This window comes from Silene latifolia, chromosome 11, assembly GCF_048544455.1.
Source record: "Silene latifolia isolate original U9 population chromosome 11, ASM4854445v1, whole genome shotgun sequence".
In the NCBI taxonomy this organism is placed as follows: domain Eukaryota; kingdom Viridiplantae; phylum Streptophyta; class Magnoliopsida; order Caryophyllales; family Caryophyllaceae; genus Silene; species Silene latifolia.
This window is the reverse complement of record NC_133536.1, coordinates 7,136,632-7,149,746: the sequence shown is the minus strand read 5'-3', so window position 1 is coordinate 7,149,746 and position 13,115 is coordinate 7,136,632. Positions and strand designations below refer to the sequence as shown.

At 38.0% G+C, this 13,115-nt stretch overlaps 1 protein-coding gene across 1 annotated transcript; it reads right to left on the bottom strand.

Annotated features, from left to right (window-relative positions):
* Positions 1–335: 335 nt before the first annotated feature.
* On the bottom strand, positions 336–4,972 carry LOC141612668 (protein NUCLEAR FUSION DEFECTIVE 4-like). The gene is made up of 2 exons (XM_074431475.1): positions 4,472–4,972; positions 336–2,118 (listed from the first exon to the last, which is right to left on the bottom strand). The coding sequence occupies exons 1-2, from the start codon at positions 4,818–4,820 to the stop codon at positions 656–658; spliced, it is 1,812 nt and encodes a 603-aa protein (XP_074287576.1). The 5' UTR covers positions 4,821–4,972; the 3' UTR covers positions 336–655.
* Between the last annotated feature and the right edge of the window lie 8,143 nt (positions 4,973–13,115).

Genomic DNA, 13,115 nt, shown 5'->3' with positions numbered 1-13,115 from the left:
TAAAAAGATTATGAATTATACTTTTAAGTCTTACTACACCTAGAATATAATTATTTGTTAGGAAAATTTGGAGTTTATTTATTTAATTGAGCTGAGAAGACCATAGTTACTCGGCTATTTATGCATTTGAAGTCTAAAAAACAAACCCAAGCCCCAATAAACATGCAAACTAACGAAGTTTTTTAAAACGTTAAAAATTGAGGGTTACGGAGAACGTTTTTTGATAAGTTCAGGGTTACCATATGCATTTTGCATTGTTTGTGGTGTCAAACTAACAAGACCAAACCAAGCATCAAATCCAATAACATTTGCATTGTTTGTGACGTCAAGCTAAATTTAATAACCCAACATTTAGATTTCTACAACATTATCAAAATTACAATCATTTCATAATTTCAAGTCACTAATACTAACTACAACTCTACAATCTATCCCCAATTCTCCATGTAGCATATTAGCATACACAAATTCTTACTTAAAACCGTTTTAGATTAAGACAGCACTCACAATCGTATTAAATAATGTTAAAATGAAAGAGAGCTTGAGTGGTCTTAACTTAAAACTGTCTTAAGCACACGACTTTGTGATTAACATATGATACATTGTACATATCCACACCCCCCAAAAAAAAAAAAATTAAACACACCTAGCTTCCTTATTCCTTGCCATCCAACCTCTTTTCTCCATCCTTACCTAAGACCAAACCATTTATTTTCTCGGGTTCGCTTGACTTCGTAACCAAATTCTCCGTCCGACCACCTCCGTTAACCATCTCGGCCTCCGAAGCGTTCTCAGCCACTCTAAACCTCTTATAAATGTCACTTTTGTAAAATTTCCTAGTCCTCATAACCAATATTAATGAAATAAACATACCCAAAATCGTTCCGGCCGTGATTATGATAAAGGCCAAACGAAAACAATTCGGCCCAACACAATCAAGCTCTTCTCCAATTGCCCTTTTCCGGCCCGAAGCAAGTAATTGCTTCGTGGCTTCTTTATCGTACAAATTACCGGTAATTCGTACGTTTAGGATGTAACCTCCGATTGGACTAGCTACTGACCCGAAGTTATATAAGGTCGAGTAGTATTTAAGCCCGAATAGCTCCGAGATTATGCCGAAAAGCAAAGGCCATTGGGCCCCAAAGGAAAACCCAATAATCACTGATGCAAGGTAAAGCCCATTATGCACACTAAATGCTATGAGAAGATGGCCCACACAAGATAGAGCAAGGATGAAAGTGAGTATAAGAGGCCTTGGAATCTTGTACTTCTTTAACAAGTATTCAGACACGAATCCAGACGCGACACGACCTAAGTAATTCCATATACTGACTAGCGACACAAATGTGCTAATACTTTTCTTTGGGTACCCAAGTGATCTCCCGATTTGACCCAAATTGTCGATAGCTGTTAATGTTCCACCGATCCCACAGATTACGGCCAAGAACAATATTAGCATGTCGATGCTGAATAATGCTTGTAAAATGGTGTAGTCCTCTCCCCTAGTCGGAGGACGAAAAACATTTTGGAAACATGAATCGGATTCCCTTTGTACGGGTAAATCAACTGTAGATACGACAGAAGGGTTATTTACTGGGCTAACTTGATCATCATTTTTCGCCACAACAACATTTACCTTAGTAACACTCTCCAATTCATTTTGACGACCTTTCCTTAACTTGTACTCTTCTTTCACCACGGTAAAAATCGGGGTCAACAACAAAACAACTACCGCGGTACCCGTGACAATGTACTCACTCCTAGTAAAAGTTAAACTATTTTGAAGAATAATCATGACCATAAGAAAACCAGCAAGGCCTAGTGAAATATAAAGCATCTCATAAAAGACTTTTAGCTCATTTTTTACCCTAGTAACTTTCATAAACCTAATAGTGCCTAAGAACACTAATGAAATTACCGCGGGTAACCAACCGATTAGGAGAATTAAGGCATCCGGGTTTTTACCGCCGTAAAAAGCTAGGTAAAGTTGAGTTATAATTGCACCACTTAACCCAACAAATCCCTTTAGTAGACCCAAAACTACACCTCGGCTTTCTGGGAAATTCTTTACACATGTCACTAGTGCACCCGTATTTGCAAATGCTTGAGAATTTGCACCTGTCGATATAAAGAGTATGTCAAATACGAATTCGATGTCTAAGAACGTCATGATCAGTAGCGGAGTCGGGATTTGCAATTAGGGGTAAAAAAATTTCAATAGGGGGCAAACAAGTTATAAGGGAAACTTGAGAAAGTTTAAAAATTTAATTATAAATTAGTTTAGATTCCGCGGAATGAATGTGCGGTATTTATAGACTTTTTATTTTTGTATTACTTCATCATGCTAAATTAATAGTTCATTAATTTTTCATATTTCACGTTAATAAATTTTGAAGAAAAAAATTGACATGTGAAATTATTCAAGAAAACTAAGTAAAATTGAACCGTAAAATAATAATTTTATCTCATTAATTGTTCATTTTTCTCGTTATTATATTTTGTTTCGAGCAAAAAATAAATTAAAATTGAAAATTAGTCCAAGAGGATTGAGTAATGTGCTGAAATATATTTTTTTAAAGTAATTTTTATACCACAACGCTAATGATTCCAATTTATAAATTCCTTCAACTTTTTTTTTGTTATGAAAGTAATCAAAATCAGTTATAGTTTTGTTTATACTTGTACAAAGTATGAATAGTATGAGTCAAGTCATTCTCAAATAATAATATCAATAAAAAATTTAATAGTTTATAGTCTTATATTATTTATACTTTAATTAAAATATAATAGTTTAGTGTTTAGTGAAAATTATATAATTTGATGAAAAGATTAATTTTAATGAAAAGAATTATATATATATATATATATATATATATATATATATATATAATGAAATACATTATAATTATTAATTACCTTATTTAGTGAATACAATTAAATTATCAATAGCTCTCTTATTTAAAAAGATGTTTTTTTTAGATGGAAAATTTGCGAGTTCACCTATTCATTTAATAGATAGGGGATTTCGAAGTTTTCATTTTTCAGCTTTTATGAGAAAATTATTGAGATGTTGTCGTGACAATTGATTTTTAAATCACGAATAATACCGATAACTTCATCTAATTATTACTGTTTTGTCTTAATTAATTTCTTGCAATGATTTATAAGTAGTTTATTTAGTTTAATTAATCAAACAACTATTTAGTATTATGTAAATAACTAAATAAGTAATCGCGAGTATTGCTCAAATTAAAATCATTTCACAAACAAATTTAAATTGAGAAAACTCGAAAATTATCAAGGAATTATCATAACCACATAATGTACCACATATTAGAGACGATTTCTCCCTAAATAAATATAGTGATTGATTTTTACGGAAAGTTAATTAACACGTAATTTATATATCGTTGAAAATGTTGCAAAGTTATATATGTACAATAATAATTCAAGCCTTCACGTTATCAACCTCTACCAATAGACAAAAAAAGCAAACTCCTTGGTAAGTGTAACAATTTATATTTACATTAAAACGTAATCTCTATCAGGATACTGAAAACAGACTAATTATCGACTTAATTCAAATTTGGTTATTTTTATTGGATGATAATAATTTAATATTTTTGGATGCAAATTGCAAATGGATGTAACGAGACATTATTGTATGCACCACTTTTGGGGGAAACTACTACGTACTACTTGAGATTCGGATTTATTATTTGCCAGCTACCTTACCAAAACGACGCCACTTTTGTCTTGGTTTTTTGTAATAAAAGCTTAAAATTAACAGCTAGCTATTTGACTTGTTCTCGACCTCTTCATCGATTGCCACCGACTACGCATACATCACTTTCTTATACATACGTACATGTTTTATACTTTTATACCGTATTATCGTATTAGAGTAAGTCTCTTATAAAACAGTTTTACTTAATTTAAAACTTCGTAGTACTATATCATTTTTCATTTGAGTATTATTTGTGGAGTATATTTTTTTATTTTTGACGAAATATATGATCATGCATGATTATACACTTCATAAGTTCAGCTTTCCATATACTCTCTTCGTCTCAATTAATTATTTATTATTTTATTTTTTGTAAATAAAGATAAATAAATAATCAGAATTGGGTAGTCTTTATATACATATAATATGAACAAGATGGTCAACACTCCACACTACACATACCACGACTATGCATTTATTCATGTTCAGATAGGATCGACGTAAGATTTGCATAGATATTATTATTATTATTATTATTATTATTATTATTATTATTGCGACATTTAACAAGAGACGGTCTCTTAAAAATCGTGGCACAACTTAACCTCATAACCAAACCATCACTAAAAACAAGTAAAATGATCTTAAATAACCTAGAGAGTATGCTAAGTTATTTTATAAAACCGTCTAATATAAGAATTTACGTAAAATGAAAAGAGACGAGTATGGATGAGATTTACGTACCAACGCAAATATACAAGCACATCTGCCAAACAGCCGGTTTCGCAATACGGCGAGTAACGGAAAGCCATATCATAAGATAACCAAAGAAATTAAGAACTGCACCACATGCTAAAACAACCCAAGGAGGTGCAACTTCCATAAGTAACCCTGAAGGTATCCCTACAGTTGACCCTAAATCCTTAAAAAAGCTAAGAAGATTAAGGGTACTTTGGTCATATCCTAATGCTTGTTTTATAACCGGTGAGTATGACCCAAACATGTACGTGGCTCCGGCTGCCGACATGACTAATAGGGTGGAAAACACCATGAACCATTTCCCTTTTAATACTTGCACCGCGAATAACACCATTTTAGCGGGTTTTAGTCGGTCAGTATAGTAAGTCTTTTGAGAGACGGTTTTGAGGTGTAGTGTTTAATAAATATGGATTAAATGAAGTGGAAATTAAATGTGTTTTTTGGTACTTAGATGAAGTGGAAATGTGTAAGGGGGTTGATGGTTTTATAGGAAATGGAGGTGTATATGTCTAGATATTCACATATATATATAGTCAAACATAATTTCTGGTTTTAAAATCTTAAATCTAAGACAGGATAAATAACATAAAAATAAGAAAAAAATCGAAATGTATGTACCTAGATATTAGCAGAAAAAAACTTATTTTATCTATGTAAATAGAATGTTATTTAACCAGTTTTGATGTTATGACAGATATGTCCGTTTTAAGAAAAACCGACTGATAGTCAAATGCAAGTAGTAGACGAGGGTTGTATATGGACCAATGCTACTAATAGTCTTAGGCTTATCGTATTCGTATGTGTATGTGAATACTGAAGAGTCAAAGGACAGCATGTAATATGTAAGAACGTTTTTGTCATGATTTGCTCTTGAGAGTGACCTTATCGTTGACTTTTTCCTACGTATTCATGAGAAAAACTAATTCGATCCATCAAATTTAACACAAATACTCCATTTTAATTTACTTGAATAATTGTCCAACTTTATATGGTTTACTTTTAAAATTCTTCACGTTTAAGTTTATCTGTTATTTGTATGTAGTCGTTACGATTTTGATTTCATGTATTTCATTAACTTACACTTTCTACCGTATATTTTTAAAATCAATTATCGATCCAAGTTCCATTGTAAAATTATCTTTTAGTAAATTATAAAGTACGTGTATACTGTATATTACTCATTTTTAGTGTTTTGCTATTACCTAACAACGTCAGTTAAACCTAAAATTGACGATGAGAACACGATTTTCCTAATTCTAAACCTTAATCGTTCATTTAAACAAAAATAATGCCTCACAAAAATGATGTAAGAAAATGCATGCATGCATTTGCTACTAGGTAAGACTGTTAATCAATACAAGTATATTTTTGGCTGTATTTAGGTCAAGTTGCGTAGTGTTAGCTGTCTTTCTAACGTGTACATACAAATTACAATATTAATGTATTATGACAAATTTTCATTTGTGATAACTGGCAAATTGTGATGGATAAATATGATTATTTTTATAATAAAATGTATTCCGTAATTTTTATATTATGATAAATAACAATTTATAAATGATTACTATTTATCATAAACTGGTGATATTTTATCCGTCACAATTTGCAACCCGTCACAAAAGAAATCAACCGATTATTATATATGTCCATGCTCTTATCATCATGTTGCATGCATTACGACTGTTGGTCAATTAGTACGTAGTTAATTAGTTACTGCAGCCCCTACATTAAGAAAGATTCTAGATCTAGTCTTGTCTCTTAATTTATTAATTGATTTAGTAATTACTATAATTAATTACTACACCCTACGTAGGTTTTACAAAGATCAAAGATTATTGAATTTCAAGGTACCGAAACGTCTACACTGTTGTCCATGTACTGATGTACCTAGAAAATGTGTTGATTCATTGTTTATACAATGAGTACTTGTTTTGGGATCGAGTTTGAGCCTATGAGGTACATACCAATAATCGGTTATCTAACCTATCGGGAAACACGACCAAAATTGAATGGAAACGATATGTTTGGCGCTGATATAAGTTAGTTCAGGTGGTAAAAGTGATGAGACGTTATTTATAATGTATAAATACACTTTACCTATATTCGGTCATAGCAAATTAAAAAAAAATTAAATACACATAATATGCTTAGTTATTGTACCGAACATTCTTATTAAATTCGAGCAAATATGGCCAAATTTTATTTGGCACATATCATAATTCATAATGATGCTTATTTTTGTACAATCTAGAAGTTAATATGAATTGTCCATAATTGGATTTGGTCCCCTCTAAATAACTATAATGAGAGATTTGTTTTACAAACTTAAATATGTCTCATCTTCATTTTACAAACTACTTGAGTTTGAAATGTATCGTTATACTCTCCTGTCTCGGCCATTTATTTACCATTAATTTTGCATAAAGACCAAGAAAAGAGGAGGGATCGGTCTTGTTATTAGATGACAAGTAGATTAAATTGAGTGTGAATGATCAAATTGTCCATCAAAGACATTCCTTAATTAAAATTGAAATGTAAATAATTTACTAAAACACCCAAAAATAGAATACGTAAACAAATAACTGGGATAAAGGAAGTATATGATTATGGAAATGTGTTTTTACATCACTCTTAGGGGTTGTTTGGTAAAGGCATATTGCCCGATTTTTAGCATATTTAAGGGTTTTAGCATATTTGAAAAAAAATTAGTGTTTGCTAAACAGCATATTTGGAGTCAATATGCTGTTTACCCAAGCATATTCTAAAATACAAAATTTTACTCCATTTTACAAAGAAAACTTACAACCTACTAATCGTAATCTGACAATTACCAAACACTCAAACAAATTCTGGTAATTATAATATGCTAGTCAAACCTGCCGATAAAATCTCTCATTTATAATCTGCTTTTACAATCTGCTTATGCTGAAATTAATCAGCGGTTTACCAAATATAGGACCCAAATTTGCATGATAGAGTGCCACCAAATTTCCTAACCAATCCCATTATTCTTAAAGTTCATGTCATATTATTTTAACCAAAATGATAATTAAAGATAATCATAATGACAAGGCTGTAACAAGTAACGTTGTGGCCAACGTTATTGGCGAGGGAGTCTTTATCACGATTATATAATTCGACTGTCAGGCAATAATTTTGTGATTTTTTATACCTTCCGTTTCAAACTAATTACTCATTAATTCTTAGAATAATCACCGTTCAACACTTTGTTAATTAAGTTAATTATTTAGCAGTTGGTTTTGCTTAAGACCGTCTCAACTTAAAAAATTTGCCAACCTCTTTTATATTCACCTTAATTTTAATCGGGTGTGGGTGTTATCTTAAATTAAGACGGTCAAAAATAAAAATTGATATTTATTTATAATATTCGTATTTAATTTAGTTTTTTAATAACCATGCATGGATCAACAATGTTGCGTTTAAATTTGACGTGCCCTTGTCAACGTATTTGGTGTAGTAAGAAGAGAAGTCATTGGGGACAATGTCATTGAATTTAGGTAGGATAAATTATATTCTAACATTAAATTATGTAGTTTGCACATGATTATTTGGTATAGAATATTACAATACTGTATTTGTTGTATCTACTACGTAGTGTACGTTTGACTTCATTGATTCTTAAAAGTCTTGGCACGAACTATGATGTACATGTAATACTTTTCTCGTTTTAATTATTTATTTATCTTCTATATTCTTTGTATATATTGGGATTGTTTGGTTAAAAACAGCTAATAATTAGAACAAAAGAAGCATAATAATCAAAAAAAATTATAATTTTCTTTACTCCTTTAATTTAGCAACCGCTCCTTCTAAGTCCATCGCTCTTCGTCACAAAGTTCTCATATATAGTCAAGGTCTCATCATTCATTTATAGAACTTTCTATAGATACATTTAATATAGTGCGTCATTATCCTTATTTTCAAGTAATTATTTGATATTATTATATTGTTATTGGCATTTTTAATACGATAATCTCATATCCAAAGGCTTATATACACGTATTGTTTTAACGATTCAAAAAAAATTATCAGTCTTTTTCGATGAAAATTTCAAAATTTTCTTTACTCGTTTAATTTAGCAACCGCTCCTTCTAAGTCCATCGCTCTTTCTCACCAAGTTCTTATTGTTCCGGGTGTAATTCCAGAGCAAGTATTGTTACCATCCGTGGCTTGTAGAATGATGTCTTGGGCTGGATACCTCGTCTCTATCGTTCCTCTCGGCCTCTCCTGCAACAATGAACGAACTGAGGGCTTGGCTTTGTGCCAAGCGTACTCACTCCGACGCTCAAGTCAGTAAACTTAGAGGGATAAGTTGTTATTACTTGGCTAAGGATGTATTATAGAGAGATAAGGAAGATATTACCAGATGAATAGTGATTCTTAGGTTAATTTATGGATGCTTTCCTCAATGAAGGTTGAGGAGTATTTATAGGCTTTCACCTTTTGTCACGTAGTGGCCAAGTGGCTAGCAGGTGGAAAGACCGTTCTACCCTCGGCCCATGGACCCATGGCAGGCCGGCAGAGGGTCTTGGATATGAGTACGCGGATATGTGTCCCTACAACAGTTGACAAAGCCGAGACCCCAGTGTGACAAAGCCGATGGGTTGCACGGCTAGACCGTCTAAGTCGTTGACTTTCTTTGTGGATATCGTTGACCTTGCTCAATATGTTGACTTGGTCGGCGGTGCGAATATGCCCCATCAATTTGCCCCCAGCGTAGTCTATGCCGTGGTATGGGCTCCGATGTATCTTTGACGTATATTCTGCGAAAGTAATTTACGAAACTTTTTTCGTATCGGCTTCTTCTATCTCGGCCTGGTTCTTGTTAGGCCGTACCATATCCCCCTCCACATGGATGCGTAAAGGGCATCCGATGTGGAAAAATGACGTTGGCCGAGACCGGGGTTAGGAGTGCGGTTGTTTTTGATTGCCCCCGGGCCGGTCTTTGCCTAGCTTGGTTGATCATGTGGCCGGCGGAGTGAAGATACCTAGGAATTTGTTGAGGAAGATGAATGGGCGAAGAGAGGTGACGGGCGTGTTGAAGACGCTTGATCACCATTGCATTGATTGACGTTTGATATTTGTTGCGACGATTGACCTTCCATGGTTGCATGTCGACACGTGTCACATTAGGCGATTGGCTTGGCGCTTCATGGGTGCTCTCGATTGGTCCTTCTTCATGGGCTTTTTTCCTATAAATAGGGCAGTTATTCCGTGAAATTGGCCACCAATTTCTTTCACCAAAATTTTCTTCTCTCTAAACTTTCAAAGGCTTCCTTGTCTTCTAATCTCCGAGTTGTTACTCCGTGAGTGTTTTTCTTCAAGGTAAACAAACAAATTTCCTCACTTCTTATTTTGTTAAGTAGTCATTGTTATCATGTCTTCTGCTGACGCCGGGCTGGTACTTACGCGCCGGGGTTCCCCGTCGCGTCTTGATGAGGAGGAGAAGCTAGATGCCCTCCGATGAGGCACGGGGCCCTAGGTCTCCTTCTCCTGAAGTTGATCCTCAAATTTTGGAGGAATGGGAGGATGACGATGATGTCGATGATGACGCAGACGATTTTGGTGATAACGCTGAAAAGGCTCGTCCTAAAGAGGGGAGCGATGCGTTAAGGATCACGGTGGCGCTTTGTAAGGTCCGCCTTGACCGTGCTTGGACCCATAAGTTCGCCAGTTGTTCCGGCGAGAAATTTTTCGAGGGCCATTTCTTCTTTGGCGGGGTACAAAATTGTTATCCCCGAGGAGGGTCGAGGTCGTCTGTTGCCCTCCCCCGGGTCACATCGGCGTATACATGCGGCACTTGGAGTACGGGCTCCGGTTTCCGCTGAATGAGTACGTTATGGCCATCATTAGGGCCATGAACGTTGCCGTTGCCCAACTGCACCCGTTGGCTATGAGGACCATAGTCGGCTTTGTGCGCTTTGTCTCTTCAAGGGAGAGGCCCCAACGGTGAATTTATTCCGCCGGCTTCATCATCTCCGGCCATCAATCTCTGGCCGCGTCGGATGGTACAGTGTGCACATGGAGCAGGGTTATGTCTCTGTTGACAAACTTACTTCTTGCAAGGACTGGAGAGATCGGTGGGTATACGTTAAGGTCTTGGGATGACTATCCGCTGCCCCGCTCCTTTCAGCACCAAGTTAATTTGCGGTGCGAGACTAAGGCGGAGCATGATAGATGGGTCACCCGGAAAAAGCTCAAGATGGATGCCAGCAAGGTCCTTCTTAAAGAGGATGAGAAACTGGCGATGAGGCTTTTTGAGGCGGACAAGAGTGGGGTGCCGAAAGATGGATTCCCCCAACGAGATCATTCTTCGAGGATGAGCCGCTCTGCCATGTCGGCCTCATACCGGCCCTAGCACAGGGTGAGTGGGGTCGGTGTGAGGCCCATCACTGCTCTCAATGTTCCTGTTTTTCGAACTTCAATTTATCTCTTCTACTTAACTCTTGCTTTGTTTCCTTCGCAGACCACTTTGGACCGGACTTGTCTGAGGATATCCTCCGGAGAATGGGGCTGCACAAAGATAAAACCGTTGCTAACTTGCATCCCAAGGCTCTAACCCATGACCGCGGGGACGTCGCCGAATGATCTCATGGATCGGCGGATGAAAGAGCTTGAATGTGGTGGAGGCCCAGGCGAAGGTTGTTAGTAACATGCCGCGCCACACGCGAAAAACAAGGTCTTCGGCGGCGATGGCGTCGACATCAGTTCCACCTCCCGTTCCCCCTGTTCAGAAGGCAACGGTGGAGATCGTTGATATCACCAATGGGGAGGACTCGATGAGGAGGGGTCTCCCCTTGTCCCGTAAGAGAAGGGGACGACCTCTACCGTCGTTGCTTCTGCTGTTTGGCGAGGAACGCGTCCTCCGCCAAGAAGGCCAAGCATGGTGCGATCTATTCTGTGGCTCGTTTAGCCGGTTCATTAGGCGCTGCTGATGACGGGCTCTCTGGCATGTCTATGCATGTTGATACTGATGCTTTCGTTGAATTTTGCAGATCAGCCGCTGTCGGCCGTCGCTCTTAATGAGCAACAAGTGGAGGAGAAACCCGCGCAGGCTGGTGATCATAACGTCACCATTGACTCTTCATCCCGCAAGGCTTCCCCCCCCGATTGGTGGTGGTGATCGAAACGTCACCACCGACTCTTCATCCCGAAAGGCTTCCCCCTCCGCAGGTGATGATCGAAACGTCTGCCACCGACCTGCATCCCGAGAAGGCTTCCCCCTCCCAGCTCGTAGCGGAAGGCGCGAGGTTGATCGAGGAGCTGGCGAGGTGGAACGAGCTGACCGGTGCTCGCATTATAGAGCAGGAGAAGGCCGTGGCTCAGTCCGCTCTTGAGCTTAATGCCACTAAGAAGGTGGCCGCGAAGGCGAGGGCTGGATCTCCTCAATGAGCGAGAGGCTTAGGGGAGATCTTTGAGAAAGCGCTCTTGGCCGAGAGAAAACTTAGGGAGGACGCTGAAAAGGAGGTCCTTCTTTGAGAGAGCCAAGGCCGAGGCTGCTGCTGCCGACCGAGTTGCAAAGTCTTTGGAGAAGTGTGACCTTGTTCGGAGGCACGCCGACCTTTATTTCCAAAGAGAGGAATGAATTTAGGGGCAAATTTCAGATCTAGGGGAAGGTGATTCGGAGCAAGGAGGCCATTATTAGACAAAAGGAGGAGGACATTGAGATGCTCCAAACCGTCATGCTCCCTAACATGTGCACCGAATTCCGGGATCTGGCCGAAGAAGCTGCCGGGAAGTGATTGAGGAGCTCTTCCCTCTTCTTTGGTTCCTTCCCGTGGGGCAAATTTGACGAGCTGTTTGACGATAAGCTCGAAGCTAAGGAGAAAGCCGTGGAGGAGAAGGCCAAGGAGGCGGTGAGGGTGAAGATAGAGAAAGAGGCGGCCGCGGAGAGTGCAGCCCTTGCTGAGAAGGCTAAGGCGGCCAAGGAGGAAGCCGAGAGGGCAAGAGGCAAGGCATTAAGGCCGCCGAGGCTAAGGCCGAGGCGGCCGGCGTGGCTAAGAACGCTGCTGGGTCGCCCATCGAAGAAGATGCTGCTACCGCTGCTGATGGCAAGCAGCAACAGGCATAGGGAGACGGGCGGTCGTCACTAGGCTTATCCGGCGTCTCGGATAGCTTCAGCTGTTCGGGAGCCAATTATTAAGCCTTCCCTCCCTGCCATTTTTGGCGCTTCAAATGATACCTGTAATCTTTTGTTTTTCTTTTCCTTGTATTTTGTACAACTTTGGTAGGTTGTGTTCTGGCTTGTCCTTATGGGGACGGCCGTCGTCTGTATTCTCCTCACTTGTAACTTATCATTTTTAATAAGAGTTCGTTTCTTTTGTCTTCGGTTTGGCCGAGGTTTTTACCTCACTTTGAGCTTCCTTGCGCTAATAATTGAGCGTATCAACTGTACTTAGCGTCTTCACTTTGCCTCTGGCTTGGCCGAGGTCTTTTTTCGTCTTCGTCCACTACAAAAAAAACGACTCGATGCGACGGACACGATGCGACGGAATAATAATCCGTAGCAAATTTAAACTGCGACGGAACTGCGCGACGGGCCTCGTAACTGCGACGGACTTGCGACGGGTTTTCCGTTGCGCCTATTTTCCCATACCGCCAAATTTTC

Excerpts from the sequence above, each read along its gene's own strand:
- LOC141612668 (XM_074431475.1), bottom strand. The coding sequence starts at position 4,820 with ATGGTGTTATTCGCGGTGCAAGTATTAAAAGGGAAATGGTTCATGGTG. Across the intron at positions 2,119-4,471 it reads GTGCTTGTATATTTGCGTTG|GTGCAAATTCTCAAGCATTT; the intron begins GTACGTAAATCT and ends TTATATCGACAG.